The following is a 22287-nucleotide window of genomic DNA, read 5'->3' as shown; positions in this document are numbered from 1 at the left end:
GGACAAGCCTCTTTGCTGACCTGTAACTTTGAAGGTTACCATGTGCAATTATGGTTTCCAGCGAACTGGCCAGACCCTGGGCAGATCACACCATTTGCCATGTTAAGTATGGTGGATCAAACTTTCCAACATACTGAGGCTCAAGTTTCAACAGGACTACATCTACGTATTATTTTCTTTGGCTCTTTGTTACACAAATCGGGGCTGCCTGAAGTAATTCGACGGGCCACGGGAATACTATACGGTCAGGTGGAAGCCGCGGACTCCGATGCACCCAACCCCTTGCTTTTGGTTCCGATATTAAGGTTACGATGGTATTGACTAGGTAGTTTGTCTTCCATCAAATTTATGTTCTAGCTATTTTCCAACAACGTTATAAACGTGCAGCTAACGATATATATCGCCATGCCTTGGAGCTCGACTGTATCAATCCCGGTCGTATGTATGGCCTGTGGTGACCGTTTATTTGGAAATAGCTGATTGAGTGCGAAGTCTGCAGGAGCTTCTGCCTTGGCTGTGGAATCCATCATCCACCCCTTTGATACGCTTATCACGCGTATCCAGTCCCCTGGCTATTTGACGAAATATAAAAATGCCAAAGGCGGGTTTCGACCAACCATGTTCCGCGGCCTGTACCAAGGCATTGGCCCTACGATAGTCACAGCTATCCCGTCATCAGTCATATTCTTTTACATATATGAGACTGCAAAATCTGCCCTTTTGAGTGGCAGTGAAGAGACAAGCTCCGAAAAGATGCCCGCAGCAGCGGCCTATGCAATCAGCAGTGCAGCGGCCGAGCTTGCGTCCTGTGCCATTCTCAATCCTGCAGAAGTACTGAAGCAGAACGCCCAAGTTTCCAAGTCTCACGGGTCAGGGGGCCATAAGTATCCTGTCCTGACCATGCTTCACGAGCTTATGAGCCGTCCTCGGAAGCTGTGGACGGGGTACACAGTTCTTGCCGCTAGTCATCTCCCCGGTACTACCATGACATTTTGCCTGTATGAATACTCCAAGGCCTCCTGGCTAGAGAGGTTTAAAAACCCTCCGACCATCCCGGAACAAGTCAGAGTGAGTCTGTTCTCTGCAGGAGTGGCGGGTGCTGCTGTTTCGCTGTGTTTGGTGCCGATTGATGTGGTAAAGACGCGAATGCGACTCGCCGCGGGGAGCCGAGCTAGCCAAAGCTCATTGCCACCAAAGATAATACCAATTAGCCCGGAACTTAGTGGCGCGAACTCAACTTCAACGTCACCTCAAGGGCCGATTGCCGTTGCGCGCGGCATTCTTGTCGCGGACGGAGTTCGAGGTCTGTTTCGAGGCGCCTCTTTGACTTGTGTCGCAGCTATGCTGGGAAGCGGCTTGTTTCTTGGCTGTTACGATGGCATCAAGCTGTATTCCCAGAAGTCGAGCGCCTCACAAGAACAAGCTAGCCCTCACTGAACTGCATAACGATAGCGACTGTTGGCAAGGCACTACCCAAGTCCATGATGATATGGATCTGCGAATCAACCTTTGGCTCTCAAGACACTCTTCAAGGAATCGGGTATGTGAAAGGTGTCTTATGCGAGAATTGGTGCCTTTGAAGGCGTCATTATCCGGGATAGCCCACTTGGATGGTAGGGCCACGAGATGGTGGTCATGGCGGCTGGGACCCATACGGTAACAATCGCGGGGCACTTTACGTCGTCACCTCGGGTCTACGGAGTAGGTCTGGACCCTCTTTGGACTGTCTATCCTCGCGCTTGAGCTGGGTTATAAAAATACCGAGCGGATTGGCACCATTAGACGCAACTCCGGAATTGATAAAAGCATGTATAAACGGGAATATTCTTCGGCCTAAAGCGTGGATTTCAACAGGTTCATCGGACAAGAAATCGCCAGGGAACTTTCTTCCGGTCTGTTCACTAAGGCACCGTGCATATGAGCTGGTCGATCAGCAGAGAATGCTGCCCGAACACAGGCAACAGTGGATGGGTGACAGATCCGGGCGTGGAAGGCAACTGCGCATGCATATAGTAGCGGTGACTCAAGTTGGCATTCGATTGAGCTAATAGGAATGGGTAACAATCAAGAGCGAAGTGAAGTACCTTGAAGGCTTGGACAGCACCAATTTCTCGATTTGAAGTAGATTAATCTCGGGACGCCCCGGGTCCCCGACTTCGGGATCTCACGGCCGACATCATCCTTGAATATAACTAACTGCCTGCCGCCAACTGTCGCGTTCTTCCTTCCGATCAAAATGCAGGTTGAAATCAATCATGGCACTGGACTTTTGAGTGAACCCGATTTGATTACTCTTACTGTTACTGTAGCCTAGCTATGAAATCCCCGCCACCAGTCCACACGATAATGCTTCACTGTGCTATCCCCGGATACTCTCGTCCATGGTCGCGTGCGTAATCGCGGCTGCGCTAGCTTTAGTGGTCGCAAGTCTATTTCATCTACTTTATAACTATCGTCGTGTGAGGTACATTCCAGGACCCGTGTTTGCTGCGTTTTCGGATCTTTGGTGGGTGAGTGTGCAGCGGTCCTCGGGCCACGGTCGACGCCTAGCCCAATGGCATCGGAAGTATGGGAAAGCCGTACGCTTGGGACCGAACATTATTAGCTTGAGCGATGCTCGCGATATTGCAAGAATATATCGGGCACGGGTTCTAGATGAGGTTCGCTCGTACCTTTTTTTGTGTGGGTGGGCATATAACTAACTGCAATCCAGTTGAGCCGGAATAACCAGGGGGATCGACCGCCCGATCAACAGGAACCACTCGGACAAGAGGACCCTGTCGCAGAAGCCATGCGGGACACTGTTCGGACAATCCGGCGACATCGAATCATCGACCTGAGCCTGTCACTGCGTCTATTCGCAGATGAACTCAGGGCCTGGTTCGCTAATGGTGCCTATCTTTCTGAACCTAATAACAGGCGCCAGAATCAACCCAGTTCTTCATTTTTCACGACAGTAGAAGAAATGTTATTACGAGGTCCTGTTTACATTCTCAAAAGAGATCGATTCTCATGCTATGGTCTCTCGAGCGACGTCTCGGCGCCAGCATACGGGCATTATCCTGTCCCTCCTCGCGACATCTACAAAGACGCTGGCCGCCCTGATGAATCGTCCGTCATAACCGCCAGTGTTGAAACTATAACAGCGACCCTAGTCTCCGTATTCACGTTTCTCCTGAGTCAACCAAGAGTCCTTCGCAGACTGCAGAACGAAATAGACAATATGCCGCGGTTCTGGGACCGAACAACCGTTCCCCACTCGGGGGACATGACAGGAGCCTTTTACCTAAACGCCGTTTTTAAGGAGACAATGAGACTGATCTTACTCCAAAACCACCCTACCGGTATGCGAATCAAAACCGGACCTCGCGATATACCGTTACCGTCCACACGGATACCCCAAGGAACTACGGTGATATGGCACCCGTGCCTTATCTTAGCGAACAAGTCTATATATGGAAACGACCCGGCTACATTCCGCCCTGAGCGTTGGCTTGCTGTGGATCGGCGACAGCGCGCTTTTATGGAAGGATCCCTTTTACCGTTTACGGCTTGTACGCCTCATTGCCCTAAGTTAGAGGCTGCTTGGTTACAAGCGAAGAAGGCGGTTGTTGTGCTGTTGCGGGAGTTTGACGATGTGAGTTGGCCTTATACCCTGACAGAACATCTTAGAAAATGATCCGTTAGTTTGATATCCTTACTAAATCACATTTGCACTTTTAGATTCATTTACTCCAGAATAGAGACCAGGACGTGAACTTGGAGATTCCTAATTCCCTCGAGTCGTCCTCCATGTTGGTTGAGTGTCGACCCAGGGTTGCTAGAGGCAGGGGCTACTTTGGAGAGCTGGCGTGAAAATGCAATGCTTTTCGCCCGGCTAGACCATATGCCATATTTTGGGAAATAGTTATTATTTTGGGTTCGGCTATACTTATTTGTAAATTGTAAACTTTCGTCCTGTAGAGTTAAGATCCACAGCGTGAATCATTCACATGGCCCAGGTGGCGAAAGCCCTACGATTCGCAGTTGGAATACAATATAAAGTTTAAAGATACCGACGGACAATATTCTCTCATTCATGTGAATTCGGCCAATCCCTGTTAAATGTTTCGGTGGAAGTGATCGCCGAGCCCCTCCCTTCCGAGTCGGGTGGCACGATGCCGATGGTGGGATGATGCCATAGGAGACTGTTGATATCAAATAATTTGGACGAAGTGGTTACAGATCGCTCAACGGGGGTGGTGGTTTATCCTACGGTATTGGATGGAACGCATGGGCTTACATGGTGGAATAGACTGACTCTGAAGTAGGGAATGAGGTATATAACTAATTGTATTGCATAATAGTAAGCAACATAAACGTCATGATGATCATCAAGACCTGTATACCGACAGTTCTAGCTAGCATTCATCCTGCATCCAATCTAGTAATCATCATAGCAGGTCTTCAAATTTATCGTGCAATAATAATTTGCTGGCAGAGAATGTAATAATGAGGGTGGGTATCAATGAAATATCAAACAGTGCAGCTATTACGTGATGTAGGCCAGCCTACGCCTCACGCAGCAAACACCTCCATTAGAACGCTTTGCCCCTGGGCGAGGATCTGGGAAGGCTCTTCGCCGAGCCACTGGGATTCTAGACGGTCGATGTTGTTTTCGATTTCCCAGGCGCGGGTGCCCGCGACGTACATGGAGGTGCCGTGGAGGGAGTCGTCGCATAGAACGCCGGCGGAAACCTTGGCCACATCCTCGGGAAGACTGATGGGTAGGCCTTCCTCTGTCCAGCGCGCCGCCACGGTCTTGGGAAAGTTGTTGTTGGTTTGGGTAACCCAAGGGCAGATAGTGTTAATACGGATGCTGTGCCTGTATGGCGAATTGAGGTTGGAGCGGAGAGAGCGCATAAGTCCTTGGACACCGTGCTTGGCGGCTTGGTAGACGGACACAACAGGGGTCTCCTTGAAGCCGGCGGCGCAGGAGAAGAGGAGAATGGAGCGGTCGACGCCGGGGCCGCGGTTGTGGCGGAGGTAAACGCTGGCGATGCGGGTGACATAGAGAGTTCCGACTAGGTTCACATCGATGTCTTTGCTCGATGGAGCCTGGATGACCATTAGTACTAAAGCCTTCGCCATTTGGTAGATGTCTTACCTTGCGGATTTGGGTGAGGTTCAGGGTGTGATCGAACCATGTCTCGTCGGTCTCAGTACTGCCAGCAGTGACGACGACGTGATCGATACGCTTGTATTTCTTGAAAGTCTTTTCGAAGAGGTCCAGGACAGCCTGGTAGTCTGTCACGTCTGTCTTCTGGAAGACGGAACGTGGTGGCTTTGGAGGCTGAGAAGGGTCCCAGTAGACAGGCCAGTTCTCAACGCACTTGCTGGCCATCCGCTCTCCGCGGGAGTCATCGACATCTCCGATTATCACATAAGCTCCATTTGAGCAGCACAGCTGGACAAGGCTTGCACCAATGCCATTGGCCCCACCTAAAGCCTGTTTAGTAGCGTTGTAGAGATGGAACCTTCAGGTACCTACCAACAATGATGATGACCTTCTCGTCAAGAGAGTCCTTATAAATTTGAGGAAGGAACTGGGCCACAGGGACGTTAGAGTTGGACTCAACAGCGGGATCTATCTTCGAAATCATTTTGAAGGTACAGATGAAGTCACGGAGGTTTCTGAGATAGCGAAAAATGTAATCTGAAAGACAAGAGGAGAACGCGGAGGAGAGTCATGCTAGCTGGATTTGCGGACGATGCTGCGGCCTTTATATCGCCCATCCAGGCCATGTCCTCGCCAGGCTCGCCATCCAGTCACCCCCGGACCTTCGCCAATCCTTCTGAAACGGACGATGCATTGAGCTAAGACTGCGAGGAATGAGTTGAATGCGACTTGTTTTGATCCTCGGGTCGGATTGGAAGTGGAGCCTGCATGGGCGACATTAAACGATTGCAGTAGGCAGTGCCGCTGGGTCCTGAGCCTGAGGCACATCGTTGGATGGCGCGAATCCACCTCGCCTGATGGTGTGTGCTTTCCCTGCCAGTGCTTCACACCCACTGTGGACCACCGGATCGGCGAGACAGCGCGGGGGAGGGGGGGAGGAGACTGAAAAATCTGGAGAAGACCCGGGGGATTGACAGCTGCATCGTGGAGTGTTCGTGGTTCTGGGACGGTCGAGACTCTGATAGAAAGTCCAGCAGATACAGAGAGGAAGAGTGTTGATGGAAAGTGAGGATTTGTTTTCGGATGGCGAGGAGCTGAAGAAGCTGAGGTCATTGTTGCCGGCGTGCCTGGAAATGAACCTGAACCGCCCTCCTTGGCCCGCACCCCTCTCCTCTTCCCAGTTTCCATGCTCTTCTTCCCCTCTCCCTCGTCCCTTGTTTCCCCTTTGCCTCGCCGTCATCCTATCCATGCTTACTCGACAGCTTCACGTTCATCCCCGAAAAGGTGACCAATTATTTCGTTTGCCTCATCCTAATTGACTTTCGGCTTGTTGCTGACCCCTTCTTGTTCCAGCGACCTACAGGCATCCATGACGACTCACACCTCTCGACCCAAGCCATCCAAGATAAGAGGAAGTCATGGCGGGAAATTGAGGCGGCTAGGGTCGTGCCCAGGAGGGTATACGAGCTCCGTTAACGACCTCGACCGCGGGCGAGAACACCACAAGGGCAAATCGGAATGGCAGGCTGATCCATCCCCCAGTTCGGTTAATCAGGAAATTAAAGACGCACCCGGCCTCTTGGGATGATTGGTGGCGCCACGCCGCATAGGTGGGCCGACGTCATTCCGTTGACGAGAGGATCCGATATAACAGCAAGAGGTGGAGAGCGCCAATCATGCATGGCCCCTCGGATCTGGAGCAGCCTGAAGTTGAACAGGACCTCGACCTGCCAGATTCCTGTTCTTGGACGGAAATCGCTCGGCTGTGCGATGATCTCCACCCCCATAGGCAGCCGCCATGAACTGTACTAGCCTCTGAGCCTGGAATTCAGAGCCCCACTGCGTCTGCGCTCTCACTCTGGGGTCAATGAACTCCAGCTATGAAAATCAATACCAAGTTGTGAGTCCGAGGATACGCACCCGTTGCCTCTTGTGTTACTTTCGCCGTAGTCCGTAGTCCGACAATCACCTAAAAGCGCCCTCTGCAATATGATGCAATCAATCCTTCACAAGGGCCATCGGGAATGATGCGACGCTGACCATACGGAAAGTAACGCTGTCACGCTAGATGCTCGTGGCGTTGAGGTTATTGGTCGATCCGATATATCCTTGCTCAGGATCAAGCCAAAGCTCCCTCACCTCGGATGACCGTGCTCCGTTGTACTGTGGAAAGTCTTGGAATTGCCATTGTGAGAGGATTGTGCAGACCAATGGGATGTTTGAGGTAGCATACTGGTATCGGTAGCTGTCGGCAGCAGTAGAATGCGGGATCCGAAGTTCTCCTTGCAGCGCTGAGGAAAAACATTCCACGCGTGGCCCCCCACTGGGCCCACCCCTTCGGATTTCTCTGGCACTTCTGGTCTCAAGATCACCTTCCTATACACAATGTGGCATAAAGAAGCTGAAGTTGCATGGGTGGCGCTCTTGATGCGGTATGGCACTCTTTTATCGATGTGCACACCGGCATAAGGAAGGAGCGCCAAAGCAGAGGTAGGCTTGAGACAAGACGCTAGGCTTGGGGTCATAGTTCTTAGCAATTTAGGCAGTGGAGGGGTTGTATTCTTTGTAGGCTCGGCCATCCTTCCATTGATGCTGTGCTAGGGCCTCTGATACCTCGATAGCCCAACAGCTAAACATGAGAAAAGAACAGCGCCAAGTCAGTTTGAGCTCCATCCCGGGGCCTGTTCGGCCGAATATGGCTAACTACTTTAAGTAGGATTCCCCCAAGCCTGGACAGATTGGACTGAAGTAGAAATCCGTTGCTGACTGAGTCAAATGGCCCAGTTAACTACTTGTTTCATTGATGTTAGGATGTTGCAGTCCGAGATCGGAGAGCCGCCTACGTCGAGAATCGGCTGCTGATGCTATACGGCCTTTCCAGATCTGGGCTGATTAACTAATTTCACAGTAGTGGCTTACAAAGATCGGCTTCATGCCTGGACGTTCGATACGGCAAAGTGTCTACTCGCATGTTCTGATAAATCTCTATGGTGGAATGCACCTACTCATGATGGATGGCGACGTCACACCCGACACCACCGAGCCACACAATGACGGCGGATAGTCTCAGTCATGGCAACATAAGAACCATGGCCAGACACCGAAATATCGCAAATCAATTATATCGATGATGAATAGGTTTTCACTATTTAAACTGTCCAGAAACCTCCGCCCCGACATCCTCGCGAATATCAGATTAACGCGACAACCGATTCGCTCCGCAGCCAAGTTATACTCAACAAAATCAGCCCCAGTTCAGGGATACAGGATGGTCAGCAACCCACCCCCAAATGAGATGGTCTACCTTCCGGGGATTCTATCCCCGAACCGCTCGTTTGGAGTGTTCCGCAAAGTCGTCCATACCGGACTCTACTCGCAATTCGTTGCAATGGAAATCCCTGTGAATGGAGAAATAGGCGATGAGGTAAGTGGACCATGAATCAACGAAGTATATTTTGTGAAATGCTAACTTCTGCACTAGAAACACACCGTCGACCAGATCCTGCTCTTCACACATGGCACCGGCAAGGCGATTGTGGCTGGCAAGGAGCAAAAGATCAAGGAGGGGGATGTAGTAATTGTCCCCGCGGGAACGCAGCATCAGTTTTTGAACGCAGGTGATGTTCCGCTGGAGGTTGTGACTATCTATTCTCCTGCCGAGCATGATCCTAGGACGGTTCATGGGACTAAAGCCGAGGGGGATGCGCAGGAGGAAGCGGGAGAGGATGAGGCACCGCAGTGGAGTCAGAGAAGCAAGACTGAGAATGAAAAGTTGGGTATAGTGAAGGTGGATTAAGTATTGGTTATAACCCAGCCTGACTTTCAATTCTGCTTGCTGGTGTTTGAATACTCCTGGGAGGAATGTGCTTATAAGCAAGGGGAGCTGCAAAATAATCTGATGTAACAAAAACTATAGCCACGGATATATACAAACAACATAATATATACAACGACTTCACTATACTAGCAGACTACTTCCTCGTGCTGGTACCATTCGCCTGCGACGCATAACTAGCAGGAACCAAGGAGTTCGCCCAAACCTCCAACCACGAGTAGCCCGTGCTGCTATCAATCTCCGTAGAATCTTTCACATTCGGATCAGTCCCTAAATCAGCTTCCACATCATCGGGGATACCATCGCCATCGGTATCAGTCGGCGTGGAGCCGCCGTCCAACTCGCCAACTCCACCAAAGTCGTCCTCGTCGGAGATCAAGGCGCCGTCTGTTCCGTACGAGAGGACCTGCTCGACGAGATTCGTGTCCACTTCGTCGCGGACAAGAGAGGCGCCGACGTCTATATCACACGCACTTAGTGAACGGGGCTATTTTTGTATGGGGATAGGAAAGGCAAGACATACTCTCAGTAACATAGGTGACGGCCTCATCGGGGGTCAAGGTATTCTCCACAGCAGGATAGTCATACTTGGTGTCGACGATCTCAATGCCGCCGTAGCTATCAGATGAAGCGCCGAGCTCAGAGCCAGATAGAGTCCCATCCTGGTCTGGGTCGTAGAAGTTGTTCTCGACATAGCCGTGGAAGTTGGCATTTCCTCGCGTAAACGCCGTCACGCTGGTTGAGGGCCCGCTGATGAAGTAGTTGCCGATGATGTTGGCGTCTGCAGTACCAGTTAGTTAGGTATGTGAAAATAAATAGATAAAAGAAAGTAAAACGAAGTCAAACATACGAGACTCCCCATCCGAATCCCCCGCAATATACCCCCCGCCGCCGCCCCAGTTATACACCACGTTATTCGTAAACTCATTCACCCCCTTCACCTTCGGATTCCGCGTCTTGTTATCGATATAAAGGTTCCGGAACAGCGACACCCCGCCGTCCGTCTGCATCAGGCCCCCGCACGAGTGCGTCTCCAGGCCCTGCGCGATAATCGTGTTCTGCACCGTGATATTCTCCGCCGTCCCGCTGATCGAGAACGTCTCGTCCCGGCCCCAGGACACCGAGACATGGTCGAAGATCATGTTTTTGCCTTCGGCGATGGTGAGCCCGTCTTTTCCGGAGTCGCCACCGCGGCCCATTCGACTATTAACACGTTAGTTCTGCAACCTACTACAAGATATGTGGGTAGAGGGGTGGGGAGGGGGCTGTACATCCGGATATACCGCACAATCGCATCATCCGCATTCGAAAACGACCAGCCATTCCCATAAACCGTGATTCCGTCGCCTGGCGCCGTCTGGCCTAGGATAGTCACGCGCTTGGAGACGACAATGCGATCGTCGATGTTGATGACTCCGCCGACAGCGAAGACGACGATGCGATCGGTTGCGGATACGGCGTCGCGGAGGGATCCCTCGCCTGAGTCCTCGAGGTTCGTGACGACGTAGATATCACCGCCCCGACCGCCGACGGCGTTGGCACCGAAGCCTTCTGCGCCGGGGAAGGCGAGGAGGGCACTGGTTGAGGTGGTGAGGCCTAGGAAGGCGAGGAGGAGGGCTCGGGGGAGCTGCATGTTGTTAGGATCTTGGATACAACGTTTGACGCTGTCTAGGTAGATGGTGGGAGTGCAGGGTTCGTGTGTGTTTTATACGCACCGGATCTTATATTAATGCTTTATTGGCATGATCAATGCGCGACGCTGCCCAGGACCACCTGGTGAAGAGCATTGCTCGATGAGGAACAGACCGAGCGTGCAGAAACGACGAGCTCAGGTCCAGTTTTGGATAGATTAATCTTGCTTACACTTTAAATTGCTGCACGAGTCAGGAGTCAGGGCTGTTGACTCGCTCGGGGCTAATTTGTGAAACGTGGAGTTGATCTGCGTATAGAATAGATTGGCAGCGTTCGAGGTTCCACCTATGAAGGCGCGACAATGGATGGGAAGAATGCTATTGGCTTGATTTAGCCTTCATTGTCTGTGCGCTGTTTGAAGAATCAAAGCATGGATACGAGATAGACTACGCATCGTTGGTGTTCGCGTGTATACAAGCAACCTATACTAGGATGGGTCCATCGGAAGTAGATGGCAGGGCGAACCATGGTTCTGTCCCCTTCACCATGACGTCGAGGATATCCGAAAGAACCGCTCTAGACTGGCGGATGAGAAATATACCGGTGGTCCTCATGACCTTTTCAGAATATCCCCGTCGGAGTGGTTGTCGCCCATCTTCCAAGTCGAGATCCTATACTAACAACGACCCTCTATAGTACTGAAGCGTAGCCATGACGCCCAGCATCAGCGCCACCCTCAAGCAAGACCACCTCCAGATCCAGGCCATCTACCAGCGCATCGTCGCGTCAGACAGCCGCGATGAGCAGATCCGCTGGCAGAACCTGTTTGTCTGGGAAGTCGCGCGCAACACCGTCGGCGAGGAATTAGTTCTGTACCCAGCACTCGAGAAGCACGTCCAGGGCGGCGATCGTCTTGCAAAGAAGGGGAGACAGGAAAACCAGGAGGTATGCCTATAATCTATACCTATTCCGCGTCTATCCGGGGCAAAGGCTGACCAGAGACGTATGGTGGATGTATAGACTAAAAACCGCCTCAAGGCATTCCAGCAACTCGACCCGTCAAATAAAGACTTCAAGCCAATGCTCATGACCTTGATGGATGATCTGGGAAGGCACATGCATGCTGAGGAAATGGAGGACCTGGCGATCCTGGAGGAGACGCTCTCCCCACACGAGAGTCGGAATCTGGCCAAATGGTTCTCCAGGACGAAGATCTTTGTCCCGTCAAGAGCTCATCCTCATCTACCCAGTAAACCGCCATTTGAGACGGCCGTGGGATTGGTCGCTGCGCCTTTTGACCAGATGATGGATTTGTTTAGGAAGTGGCCGAATAAGGATCTGGTTGGACCCGAGTGATGTACTATATATATTTGCACCTGATACGTTGATAGGCTAGCAGTGGTAGATTGTAACATTGAAGGACCATAAGGGATTGTACTCTCCACAGTTACTGCTATCAAGCACTTTTATATTAGCTGTTCATACCTTCACATCCCAATCCACCATTCCCCCATCCCCAACCTTGCCTCTGATCATCTTATGACTGAGATCCCACAACGCTGAACCCAGCCCTGAATGCGATGCCTGGGCCGTCTCCTTACCCGGCTGTCCTGGGTCTGTGAAGTAGTACCCATTCCAGCCCTTCTCCTCGACCTCCGGACTTGTAGCCGCATACAACGCACTGAAGGACCCTTGTTCCGGACTGCGACTGATGGCCGTCATTGCAGTCGTTAGCAGTTTACCCAGGAGACCGGGGTACGCCTCCTTCCATTGCTCCTGCATAGCCGTGTTGACCTAATATCATATTAATACCATTCAAGGCTCAGTAGAAAGAGAATTAGCTATACGCACAGCCCCAGGATGCACAACCAACGCAAAAACCCGATCCCCATTCGGCCGAATTACCCGGTCCAAAAGCCCATACTTGACACCAAGTATGATCGCCAGTTTCGTGCGCGCGTACAGCTGCGTCGGATCTTTACTGGGGTCGTTAATTTCCTCCTTTGACGCGAACTTCGTACTTGATGTCGTCGCGCGATGAACCTCGGACCCTTCGAAGACGATCCGGGGCGCGGGTGTATCTGTCATCTGGGATGTCTTGCGGAGGAGCGGGTACAGGAGGTTCACGACGTAGAACTGGCCGAGCCAGTTTACTTGGAAAATCCGCTCGTATCCGTCCGCTGTTTCGCCGTATTTGTTTGCGTTTATGCCGGCGGAGAGGATGAGCTGTGGTATGGTATAATTAGCAAGCCTCCCTATACACTCCAACGCCCAATCCATGATAAACTAAACGACATAAGGGAACGGAGCCATACAAGATCCAACCTCTCCTCGCTCTTACAAATCCCCGTAAAAACATCCTTCACCTGGTTCAGATTCCCCAAGTCGCATTCCACCCACTCGATCTGCGCCTTTTGGTCTGATTCCTCTTTGATCTTGTCGATTGCGGCCTCGCCCTGTTCTTCTTTGCGGTTGACCATGATCACGCGCGCCCCGTTTAGGGCGAAGGCGCGCGATATCTCATATCTGACCGGTGTATTTGCTTGGGTTAGTATTTGAGACTGCCATGCGGATATAAAGATAGGGTTAGGAGGCAGCGAACCCTATACCCAGTGCACCGCCGGTAACCAGCGCGACGCGACCGGTTAGGTCGTGGATTTCCTTCTTGGGGCCGGTTATGGGATGGAGGACGGATTGCATTTTGGAGTTTAATATCTGAGGGGATTGTATTGATGGTCGTTTAAGGTATTTTGTCGAGAGGTTGAATCTGGTGGAGATGCTGCTGGTTTTGTATACCCGGGCCAGAAAACGGGCGCGACAGGTCAGCTCCATGCAATTGTGATATCAGATTATTATTCAGAGGTGACAATAACTTGATACAGATGATGAATGTAGATTAGAACATTGGGTTAATTAATCGGACTCGATTGTCACTTCATTATGACGTTAAGATCTAGATTAGCTTTCTCGGCAGTAAAGGCTGGACTACTATGACTCCTTGTATACCAACCTTTGTATATTGAGGTAAAATTTTAATAATGCCACCCAAATTAGCAGGATAAACAACCCTGGACCCCGAGGTATCCAACTTCCTCAACTCCAACCCACCAGGAGTGCCGCCGTCGACTCCGTATATATCCCCGGGACAACAATTAATACCCAAACTAAAGCATCTCCCGCCTGCAAATATTTACACCTGTGGCGTCGACTGCCTGCGTGATGTTGGTGTCGAGCTTTCCTCCAAGTTAGAGGACGCTGGCAATCAGGTCAACTGGCATCACTACGAGACACTATGTCATGGCTTTTTACAGATGGATCCATGGAGTACAGCTACCATGGATGCACTACTGCAAGTTGCAAGTGATTTAAAACAGTTGGTCCAGCAAATTCGGGCACAATGGAGGTATTTTTCGGTGTGTAATAATGGTTATATACAGATTAGAGATGCGTGTAAGAATGCCACCCACCAAGGAACAATAACGTATCCTATCCATGGCTTTGAAGTGCGAAAATAAGGATAGCGTGTCATAGTAGAATCCTTCTGGCCGTTTCAAGATCTTCGATTTCTTTGCAGAGTCGTAACCGCTGTCTGTGAATGGCAGGATCCTCACCGGCAATATCCTCCAGTTCCTGATCCGACAGCCGGTACACGAACGTCGGCGAAAGAAGCTTCATGGGACTATTCAGGCCATTAAGCAGATAGTGGTTTGTAGATTGCATGCAGACGTTGTCGATGAAACGGGACTGTGCGACATGGTAATATGACTGCAAGATATCATGGACCTGTCGAACCATGTACTCCTGGCTGCTCAACAATGGCAATATGGCCTTGATATCATCTACCTTAGCTACCTTCCCCATAGAGCCAGCGTGGAATGTTTTGTCGGTGATGAGCTTTTGCATCTTTGTTTCCGGCCTGGACATTCTTAGCACTTCCAGGACAAGGTCCTTGGGGATCATAGCTTACCGAGACTGCAGGGTATCTGTGAATGACTGATGAAGTGACATAAGATTATCACTTCGCTCGTTCTCTAGCAAAAAGATAGTATGCTTTACAGCCTTCGAGTATGCCCTATGGAGACCATCTGTCATTATAGACAGCAGACCTCGAGATATACGTGGATCACCGCATAGATCGGTAAGGACGCTGACAATGAACGTATTCACAACTGCAATGACGTCGCTAATATAGCCTAATGAGATACCCTTCCACTTCTTAGACTGCCTTCTCATGACAGTGGGTAAGAGGGAGGTGTTGAAAGTCCCAACCTCGAACCCTCGTGAGCTCCGATACTCAGTTTCTAGCCATTTGTAAATGTCGTCTGCCACGGGTGCACTCAACGGTTCGGACTCTATGAGGTTATCGTGGACATCAAGTCTAGTTTCGACTTTACGTGTGGTGGCTTGGATTTCGGTACCCCTGCTGTCGTTCGGACTGGTGGACAGTGGCTGGGAGGTAGTCTCGGCCTCATTGCGAAAGCGATAGACATGCCCAAGTTGCATCATGTCAGACTTGAACTGTTCATTGCGGTCTACAACTATGGTCGCAAGTCGAAGGCGCTTGTGTTTGTCAAAGATACCGTCTGCCCCATAGTTAGCACGCAGTGCATTGCCCATAATCTCCTGGAACTTGGAAACGATATCTAGCAAGAAGTCGATTTGCTGGCTGCGATGGGCTCTCTCATTGCCGAGGGCATGTAATGCAGCTTTGGCCTCTCTCAGCTTCTTGTTGATATCCAAGCGCACCTACTTGAGTTAGCAGATATGACTGGTCACTGGGCTGTCATCGATTACCATTGGAAACTCTCGACGAGCATTCTCAGTTACTGTCTCTTGCAAGCGCTCTCTGAGAGATTGGATACCATATCGGTCTCGAGGAATGGCACCCCATCCACCTCTCGTCCTGAGCTCTTCCTCCGCCTCCTGACGGGCCTTGTCACCGATAGCGAGTTCACTCTTTCCGAGATTGCGAACAAGCACCCAGCCGTGCCTAAGGGGCATGGTCCTACCGGATATCAGGTCCAGCACCTGCTGCTCAGCTCCGCGATCCACCAGATCAGGTTTCGTCAATACGCCTAGAGTTCGCTGGCCTTCAGGATCGACCTCGCGAGCCCGCTCGATAACTTCCTGGGTCGCAGCGTCAACGTTCGCGGGAACTACGGCAAGGATTATTGACCGGGGGTTCTTCATATAATCCTGAACCATTGTGCGAACCATCTCGATGTCGTTCTTCGTTGTCACACCTGGAGTCACGCTTTTGAATGTCCCAGGGACGTCAACGACAGCAAGGTGGTCCTCATCAGGACCGCTGATCTCGAGACGAAAAACATGCTGCGAGAATGCTGGCTTTGACTGATCCTCGAGGCCTCGGACTCCCATAACGTTGTGCACCTGTGGTATGTCAGCGGTGAATCCATCGCTACTACACTGTCGCGGGCTCCTACTTCACGTATCATACTCGAAAAGGCTTTCGGATCCAAGGTGATCATCTCTGACTTCGACCATGCCTTCAATTTGGCAACGCATTCCGGGGTCGAGTGTGGTGCGGGTTTGATTGACGCCCTGCTGCGGCGAGACGCCTGTCCAGTGGCTCGACGAAAAACAATTTGGGTGGCAAAGCGAGTACACAACGTGCTGTCCCGAGGAAACGGAAGGCCAGTTAGTCCCTCTAGAACAGAGCTCTTACCGCTAGACTGGTCTCCGACTGCAATGACCTGTGGGAGAGAAACATAGTCGCCGACATTGCACGCAAAGAGCTTGTCGAACTTCTCGAGCAGGGCAGGGTCAGTGAGCGAAGTGGACTGAGGTTCGAGATCCTGCCGTTCCGCCATTGTACTTGGTGTTTAACGAGTGACTTGGATTAACGATAGTATCGACAGTAACGATGTCCACGCGGAGTAGCGTACGGTGTACACCCAGACGGGTTGATGCTGGCAGGGCGTGTCGAACCAACATATTTACCGATCCATGAACGCAAGTTAGGAAGGAACGAACAAGGTCGCGGCTTCCTAAGTAGGGGTTTTCATACCATAGACACAGGCCATACGGCAACCGCAAACAGGAGCAGGTCGGGTCGCACCTGCCAAATAGACAGTGCAGTCAGTTGCCTTAGTTGTGCCTTAGGCATCTAAAACCAAGCGACAAATCAATGAAGGAATCAGAGTCATAGATACAGTGGCAGTGAATGATCCCAATCCGACTCCGACTCCGTGTTAGGGCTTCGGACCTTTCCAAATGCCATAACCAAAACAGAGGCGCTCTTAGTGGCTGAGGCGAGGAGATGAGTCTCGCCAACGCAGGAACAAATAAAGAATGCCGATCAACAGGGTGAGGACGTCGTCACTCTTCTCCCATTGAGGGATTGAGGCCGACGAGCGGGGCCTTCAGTTCGGGCGCCAAACCCGATGAAACTTAACAGACATCGTTAGAGTGTGGCTGACGAACTGGCAGTTAGTAATCGGGATTCGATAAACCCGAGCACGTCGACTTTTTGCTCTGCAGGACAGACCGTGGAAAGACTTGGTGGAGCCGGTTGAGGATCCGCTAAGCTCATACCAAGCACTGGACTGCAAAGGCATACGCGGCGCCAAGCGGTCCCGCTGCTTCACACAGCCTTGCAGAACGAGCGGACTCTAGTCTAGCTCTATTTTAAGGCTGAAGAGAGCCTATGAGTTTTTTCCGATTACGCATCCCGTGCTTCAATTCCGATATGGATGAAACCGCAATGGATAGGGGTTACGCGGTCTCGAACAAGGCTGCCTGGAGGAAGCATACTATAAGTAGAGAGCGAGATGCCGGGAATTGAGCAAAGATCATTAACGATTCCTTATTATTCGAATTGACTTCATAATGCGCTTCTCCAGCTTCCTCGCTCTCACTGCCGCTACTCTGGCGCTCGCCCATCCGGGTGAGAAGCACGACCCTGCCGTTCTCAAGAGGGAAATCAGGGCTCGCGATGCCCAGGCAGTCAGGGCAAAGCAGGCCTTGAACACCTGCTCCAACTCGAACGCAGCTGTTCAGTTGAACAAGCGCAATGTCGCTCGTCGTGCACGCACCACGCGCGAGCTGCGCAAGGAAAAAGGCATTACTGCCAGTGAGTCTCCTTTCCCCGTTGCAGGAGCTAGTAATTGACTTGTTAGACCCTCAAAAGTGGCGCAGAGATCTAGCAGCCCTAGAGGAATGGGAGGCTATCGATCACAACAAGACCGGTATCCTGAACTACGGACCCAACACTCCTGAGGAGGCAATCTTCGGCGGCAACACCAGTGCCATCCTCTCGCCCACGATCACTGACGGCCCTTACTACATCTGGGGAGAGACGACTAGGGAAGACGTGAGAGAAGAGTTGTACTGTGATGGCGTCGACGTCTTCCTCGAGGTTCAATACATCGATGTCAACACCTGCCGGCCCATTCAGGGTGCCTACGTTGATATCTGGAACGCCAATGCTACTGGCATCTACAGGTACGCCTCCTTCGATCATATTCGGCCTACCAGGTCACTAACATACTGCAGTGGTGTCGTCGCCCAAGGTAACGAGGCCCAGGACGGCTGGGACTCTACCTACCTCCGAGGTATCCAAGAGTCCAATGAAGACGGCATCGTCACCTTCAAGACCATATTCCCCGGCCACTACGACGGCCGTGCAACCCACACCCATCTCCTCACCCATCTCGGGTCTACTGTCAACCGCAAGAACGGAACTCTCCAGGTTGGAACCGGCAGCGTCGCGCACATTGGCCAGCTGTTCTGGAACGAGGTGCTCCGCTCTGCCGTGGAGGAGCTATCTCCCTACAGCGAAAACACACAAGAAATCACCAGCAACGCAGAGGACATGTGGAGTGTCGAGCAGGCCAGCTCTGACTACGACCCTTTCCCTGAATACGTCTACCTCGGCAACGGACTGCAGGATGGCCTGTTCGCGTGGATCCAGATCGGTATCAATGCGTCTGCCGATTACACGGACAACTCATACTACAGCATTGCTGGGTACTACGATGAGGACGGCGGCCACGAGAACACTGACAGCAGCGCGATGGGAGGTGGCGGTGGTGGTGGCGGTGGCCCAGGCTCGTCTGGTGCTCCCTCTGGTGCTATTCCAAGTGGTACCGCTGCGCCTTCATCGTCTGCTTAAGCGCTTCAGATTTGTATTACGTATAGAGCAGTGCCTTACATTATAGATCTGATTTATAATAGAACCGTTGATCATCACATTCGCCAAGAATGGTATCTCGCATAATGTAAATCCCTGCGATTCGGACCTTTATCCGAGCAAGTGGAAACTTCTATCTTCATATAAAATCGGCTGGGTGCCCGACTCGTCAGGTGAATAATTAAATGTCTATAAAGGGCGTGACCTGGACTTGATATTTATGCATGTGTGACGTGCCTCGAATACCTACACATTGATCAGCAAGATTGGTGACTCACCCTCGTATTGACAGTATAAGAACCGCAACTCCACCACAAAACCGCATTTTCGATTAACAACAACTTCAATCTATCTTTCTCAATTAGAATCAACTCCAGCTAGGACAAGAAACAATCTGGAAAGGAAGAAAAAAATGCCTCTCCCCAAATCCCCCAAACAATGGACAAAACAAACCAACAACCAATCTTTCCTCATCTCAACAGACAACTCGCTCCTCTCAATCGCAGCAATAAACGCCGCGCTCGCCTCTGACGCCATCTACTGGGCCAGTCCATTTCCAGAGGAGATACTACAAGGGGTCGTCAATAGCTCGTTCTGTTACGGGCTCTATAAAACGACATCGCCATCGCCAAGCCAGAATACATCCGATGGCCCAAATGGTAATGGAAGTGGAAGTCTAGAGCAGATTGGCTTCGCGCGCCTCGCGACAGATTGGTACACATTCGCCTACTTAACCGACGTATACATTCTGCCTGAGTACCAGGGTTTTGGGCTGGGCGGGTGGTTGCTCGACTGTGTTGATGAACTTGTGCAGGCGATGCCGTATCTGCGGTGGTTTATTCTGCGAACGGGGTCGGAGACTAGCGTCAAGGCTTATGAGAAGAGAATGGGGATGGAGATTCTTGCTAATGGTGATGTTGCGAATGGGACTGTCTGTATGGGGAGGAGGGGGAAGGGGAATCTAGTATAGTTAAATATTTCTCTTGTTTTTTTCCCCTTTGTTTTTACATGGGATGACATTTATTATACAGAACTATAATTAGACTAGCAAAACATAGGCCAAATCCCCTGTTCCTTCGAGACATCAATCCACGTTGGTAACGGCTCTCGGCGATTCGCAGCTAATTGTGCATCCTGCCTCCTCCATACCTCGAAGATCATATTTTCGGCGATTTTGAAAGGCGCAAGACCGCTTTTGAGCTTCGCCTTCTGCAGCAATTGAATAATCGATTCTCGCTGCGCTGACATTGTCGCTTCACACCCGGCAACAAATATAGGCCACAAAGTCCCCGGCCCCAAGGGGTCTTTCTCACTTGGACCCGAATGAAACGCCGAGAGTGCGATGATGACATGCTCGACTTCGTTTTGTAAGATTGCAGGGTGGACTTGGCGCACACGGCGGTAGAAGAAGATTAGGAGGGCGGAGTTGAAGGCCCGAAGAACGAGTATGTAATTCATTGCGTTGTGATGTTTGGTAGGATGAGGGTCTGGTTTGATTTCACGAGCACCAAATGAATGGATGGCAGTCTCAAGACGCGAGGCCCGGTCCTGTAACGCTTGATGCGTGTTACAGTTCATTATGATATCTGCGTTTTGAGCGCTGCGCATTGCTTCCATCACGTTTGCGAGCCGGGTTGTTTGCGAGAGTAGGCTGAGCCATGTTTCGGGGATGCCGTAGACTTGCTTGCCTAGAGTTTCGGTTGAAAGACGGGAATCCTGTAAATGGAGGTCTGTGAGATCGGCGCGCCGGCACTTTGGCTCGTCGATGTTGAGGTCGTTTTCGGAGTTTTCGATGTGGAGGAAGTCGTCTAGGCGGATGCCTTGGATGGTTCGCGACATTGGGCGCTCATTGTGGATGGGGGCTGTTGAGCGCCGTGGCTGTGAGTGGTTGAAAGAGGTGAAGGCGTTGTAATGAGAGTTGGAGAGACTGTAGTCGTGCAGCACGTAAGTACTTTCACCTGCAATCCGCAGCCAGGTGTAGACGTTAAGCAGAAGGCGCAGTTTTCGCGACACTCGGCGCTTTGGCAGACCACGAAGACGGAGGAGGCGCTCTGCATCCACAAGACTTCGTCTGGCGTCTCGGTCCTGACCAGAGAAAATCTATGTTTTATTAGTATCACTTGGGATGGGATAGGAAGGGGGTGTATACTGCAAACTCCGTCATTCCATAAAGCGCCATCAGCTGGTCCTTGAGCTTGGCTTTCCGTGGGCTACCTGTTTCTTCGCTCAGGGATATCCGCATATGGTATTTTGCTTCCTCGTAGCCCCGATCTGCAAGTCGTTTCCAGTAGTTCGACAATGAGTCGTCACTGACCATCGACGGCTTCATGGCAAGGTCAATGGCAGAGCATGCCATAATAATATACAAATGTGCCTGTCGGGCATGAGTGACATTCTCACACTCAGTTACTGTTAGCTCTCCCAACGTAAGCAACGCAGCAGACATGTTGATGATCTCCCAGGGAGACTTTTTGCTCAGCGGAACAATGGTCATCTGCGGTATAACGCTGCTTTGGAAGTTCTTCAACAGCTCAGATGCGTGCTTCAACAAGTCCCGACACGAATCTGATCGACTGAATGTAGCTCGTTGATGAAATTCCTCGTCTAATGACTGGGGTAGAACTTCACAGCCGTCGAACGTAGGACATGGTGTTGATGAGCTACCCCCTAGAGACGTGTCAAATGGAGATGCGGCTGCAAAATCAAAGAGGGATTCGGGATCAAATGGAGGAAGATCATTATCGAGTTCGAGGAGGTCAGCCCACTGGAGCAGATCATCCAGAGAAGGCGCGGGGACATCTGGAACGGGCTGTGATCTAGCGGGTGTGAATGCGATGTTGAGACTGGGCTCCCCCAGATCTGGGTTAAGCTGCGTATCTTGCAGCTTGGTTGAGGCAGGAGAGATATTGAGAACGCTGAACGGGCCAATCCTCGCCTCTTGCCCGTTATCGCAGCAGAGGTCTTTCGTCCGCAAATCGATCTCATCCAACGACGCATCAACAGAGCCTCGTACGAGACCCTTGCCAAGAGCCACCCCCATCAGCCGTCGGTCCTGTTCTGCACAAAGTCAGCATTTAAGTACATGGTATGGGAAGCAAGGCAGTTACCGGTGGATAGTTGACGACGGATGCCAAAGCTAGCAACAGGCCCGTCCTTGATCACCGCGCGTGAACGCTTTCGAGGTGGCACCCATCGGATTTCGTCAGTGAAGCCTTCGCAGACCAAGCCTAGTGCTGCGCATGTCTCGCAGGCAGGGCGCTTTGTGTCGCATCTTACGTGCCGCCGTCTGCACGTCTTGCAGCTACCTAGCAGGTGTGTCCGGCGGGCTTTGGACCTGGGAGGCATAGCCGCAGAACGAGCTGAAGCGCCCATTGAGGCTGAAACAAAAGGTGAGGTACGAGAGATATAACCATGAATATGGGCAATGTAATATGGTCCGTTGAGAATGGTTCTAGTTCTGATGGTCGGAGCAACCCCGCGGGGATCAGCTGACCGGAACGACTTGCCTCG

General features: G+C 51.4%; 11 protein-coding genes across 11 annotated transcripts; 6 read left to right on the top strand and 5 right to left on the bottom strand.

Annotated features, from left to right (window-relative positions):
• Window positions 1-405: 405 nt before the first annotated feature.
• APUU_10142A (putative mitochondrial carrier protein (Pet8)) lies at window positions 406-1437 on the top strand (the record flags this gene model as incomplete). Its single annotated transcript, XM_041697508.1, has 2 exons — window positions 406-438; window positions 493-1437. 2 exons carry the CDS (start codon window positions 406-408, stop codon window positions 1435-1437), a joined length of 978 nt encoding a protein of 325 aa, XP_041549508.1.
• Window positions 1438-2381: 944 nt separating this feature from the next.
• Window positions 2382-3855, top strand: APUU_10141A (putative cytochrome P450 monooxygenase; the record flags this gene model as incomplete). Its single annotated transcript, XM_041697497.1, has 3 exons — window positions 2382-2660; window positions 2714-3637; window positions 3724-3855. 3 exons carry the CDS (start codon window positions 2382-2384, stop codon window positions 3853-3855), a joined length of 1335 nt encoding a protein of 444 aa, XP_041549507.1.
• Window positions 3856-4557: 702 nt separating this feature from the next.
• Window positions 4558-5642, bottom strand: APUU_10140S (uncharacterized protein; the record flags this gene model as incomplete). The annotated part of the gene is made up of 3 exons (XM_041697486.1): window positions 4558-5097; window positions 5147-5481; window positions 5531-5642. 3 exons carry the CDS (start codon window positions 5640-5642, stop codon window positions 4558-4560), a joined length of 987 nt encoding a protein of 328 aa, XP_041549506.1.
• Window positions 5643-8285: 2643 nt separating this feature from the next.
• APUU_10139A (cupin domain-containing protein) lies at window positions 8286-8954 on the top strand (the record flags this gene model as incomplete). Its single annotated transcript, XM_041697474.1, has 2 exons — window positions 8286-8582; window positions 8640-8954. 2 exons carry the CDS (start codon window positions 8286-8288, stop codon window positions 8952-8954), a joined length of 612 nt encoding a protein of 203 aa, XP_041549505.1.
• Window positions 8955-9129: 175 nt separating this feature from the next.
• plyC (polysaccharide lyase family 1 protein) lies at window positions 9130-10626 on the bottom strand (the record flags this gene model as incomplete). The annotated part of the gene is made up of 4 exons (XM_041697463.1): window positions 9130-9452; window positions 9517-9774; window positions 9844-10196; window positions 10265-10626. The coding sequence occupies 4 exons, from the start codon at window positions 10624-10626 to the stop codon at window positions 9130-9132; spliced, it is 1296 nt and encodes a 431-aa protein (XP_041549504.1).
• A 710-nt stretch (window positions 10627-11336) lies between these two features.
• APUU_10137A (hemerythrin domain-containing protein) lies at window positions 11337-11981 on the top strand (the record flags this gene model as incomplete). Its single annotated transcript, XM_041697452.1, has 2 exons — window positions 11337-11570; window positions 11646-11981. The coding sequence occupies 2 exons, from the start codon at window positions 11337-11339 to the stop codon at window positions 11979-11981; spliced, it is 570 nt and encodes a 189-aa protein (XP_041549503.1).
• A 123-nt stretch (window positions 11982-12104) lies between these two features.
• Window positions 12105-13325, bottom strand: APUU_10136S (short chain dehydrogenase/reductase family protein; the record flags this gene model as incomplete). Its single annotated transcript, XM_041697434.1, has 4 exons — window positions 12105-12419; window positions 12477-12851; window positions 12941-13151; window positions 13228-13325. 4 exons carry the CDS (start codon window positions 13323-13325, stop codon window positions 12105-12107), a joined length of 999 nt encoding a protein of 332 aa, XP_041549502.1.
• An 825-nt stretch (window positions 13326-14150) lies between these two features.
• On the bottom strand, window positions 14151-16456 carry APUU_10135S (uncharacterized protein; the record flags this gene model as incomplete). Its single annotated transcript, XM_041697323.1, has 4 exons — window positions 14151-14541; window positions 14593-15371; window positions 15420-16016; window positions 16070-16456. The coding sequence occupies 4 exons, from the start codon at window positions 16454-16456 to the stop codon at window positions 14151-14153; spliced, it is 2154 nt and encodes a 717-aa protein (XP_041549501.1).
• Window positions 16457-17474: 1018 nt separating this feature from the next.
• On the top strand, window positions 17475-18759 carry APUU_10134A (intradiol ring-cleavage dioxygenase; the record flags this gene model as incomplete). The annotated part of the gene is made up of 3 exons (XM_041697212.1): window positions 17475-17718; window positions 17765-18089; window positions 18141-18759. The coding sequence occupies 3 exons, from the start codon at window positions 17475-17477 to the stop codon at window positions 18757-18759; spliced, it is 1188 nt and encodes a 395-aa protein (XP_041549500.1).
• A 430-nt stretch (window positions 18760-19189) lies between these two features.
• APUU_10133A (uncharacterized protein) lies at window positions 19190-19747 on the top strand (the record flags this gene model as incomplete). Its single annotated transcript, XM_041697101.1, has 1 exon — window positions 19190-19747. The coding sequence occupies one exon, from the start codon at window positions 19190-19192 to the stop codon at window positions 19745-19747; it is 558 nt and encodes a 185-aa protein (XP_041549499.1).
• Window positions 19748-19821: 74 nt separating this feature from the next.
• Window positions 19822-22149, bottom strand: APUU_10132S (Zn(II)2Cys6 transcription factor; the record flags this gene model as incomplete). The annotated part of the gene is made up of 3 exons (XM_041696990.1): window positions 19822-20877; window positions 20927-21834; window positions 21885-22149. 3 exons carry the CDS (start codon window positions 22147-22149, stop codon window positions 19822-19824), a joined length of 2229 nt encoding a protein of 742 aa, XP_041549498.1.
• Window positions 22150-22287: the final 138 nt, after the last annotated feature.

This window comes from Aspergillus puulaauensis, chromosome 1 (assembly GCF_016861865.1).
Source record: "Aspergillus puulaauensis MK2 DNA, chromosome 1, nearly complete sequence".
Lineage (NCBI taxonomy): Eukaryota > Fungi > Ascomycota > Eurotiomycetes > Eurotiales > Aspergillaceae > Aspergillus > Aspergillus puulaauensis.
Note: the sequence above shows the minus strand (reverse complement) of the source record. Positions and strands in the feature narration are given on the sequence as shown.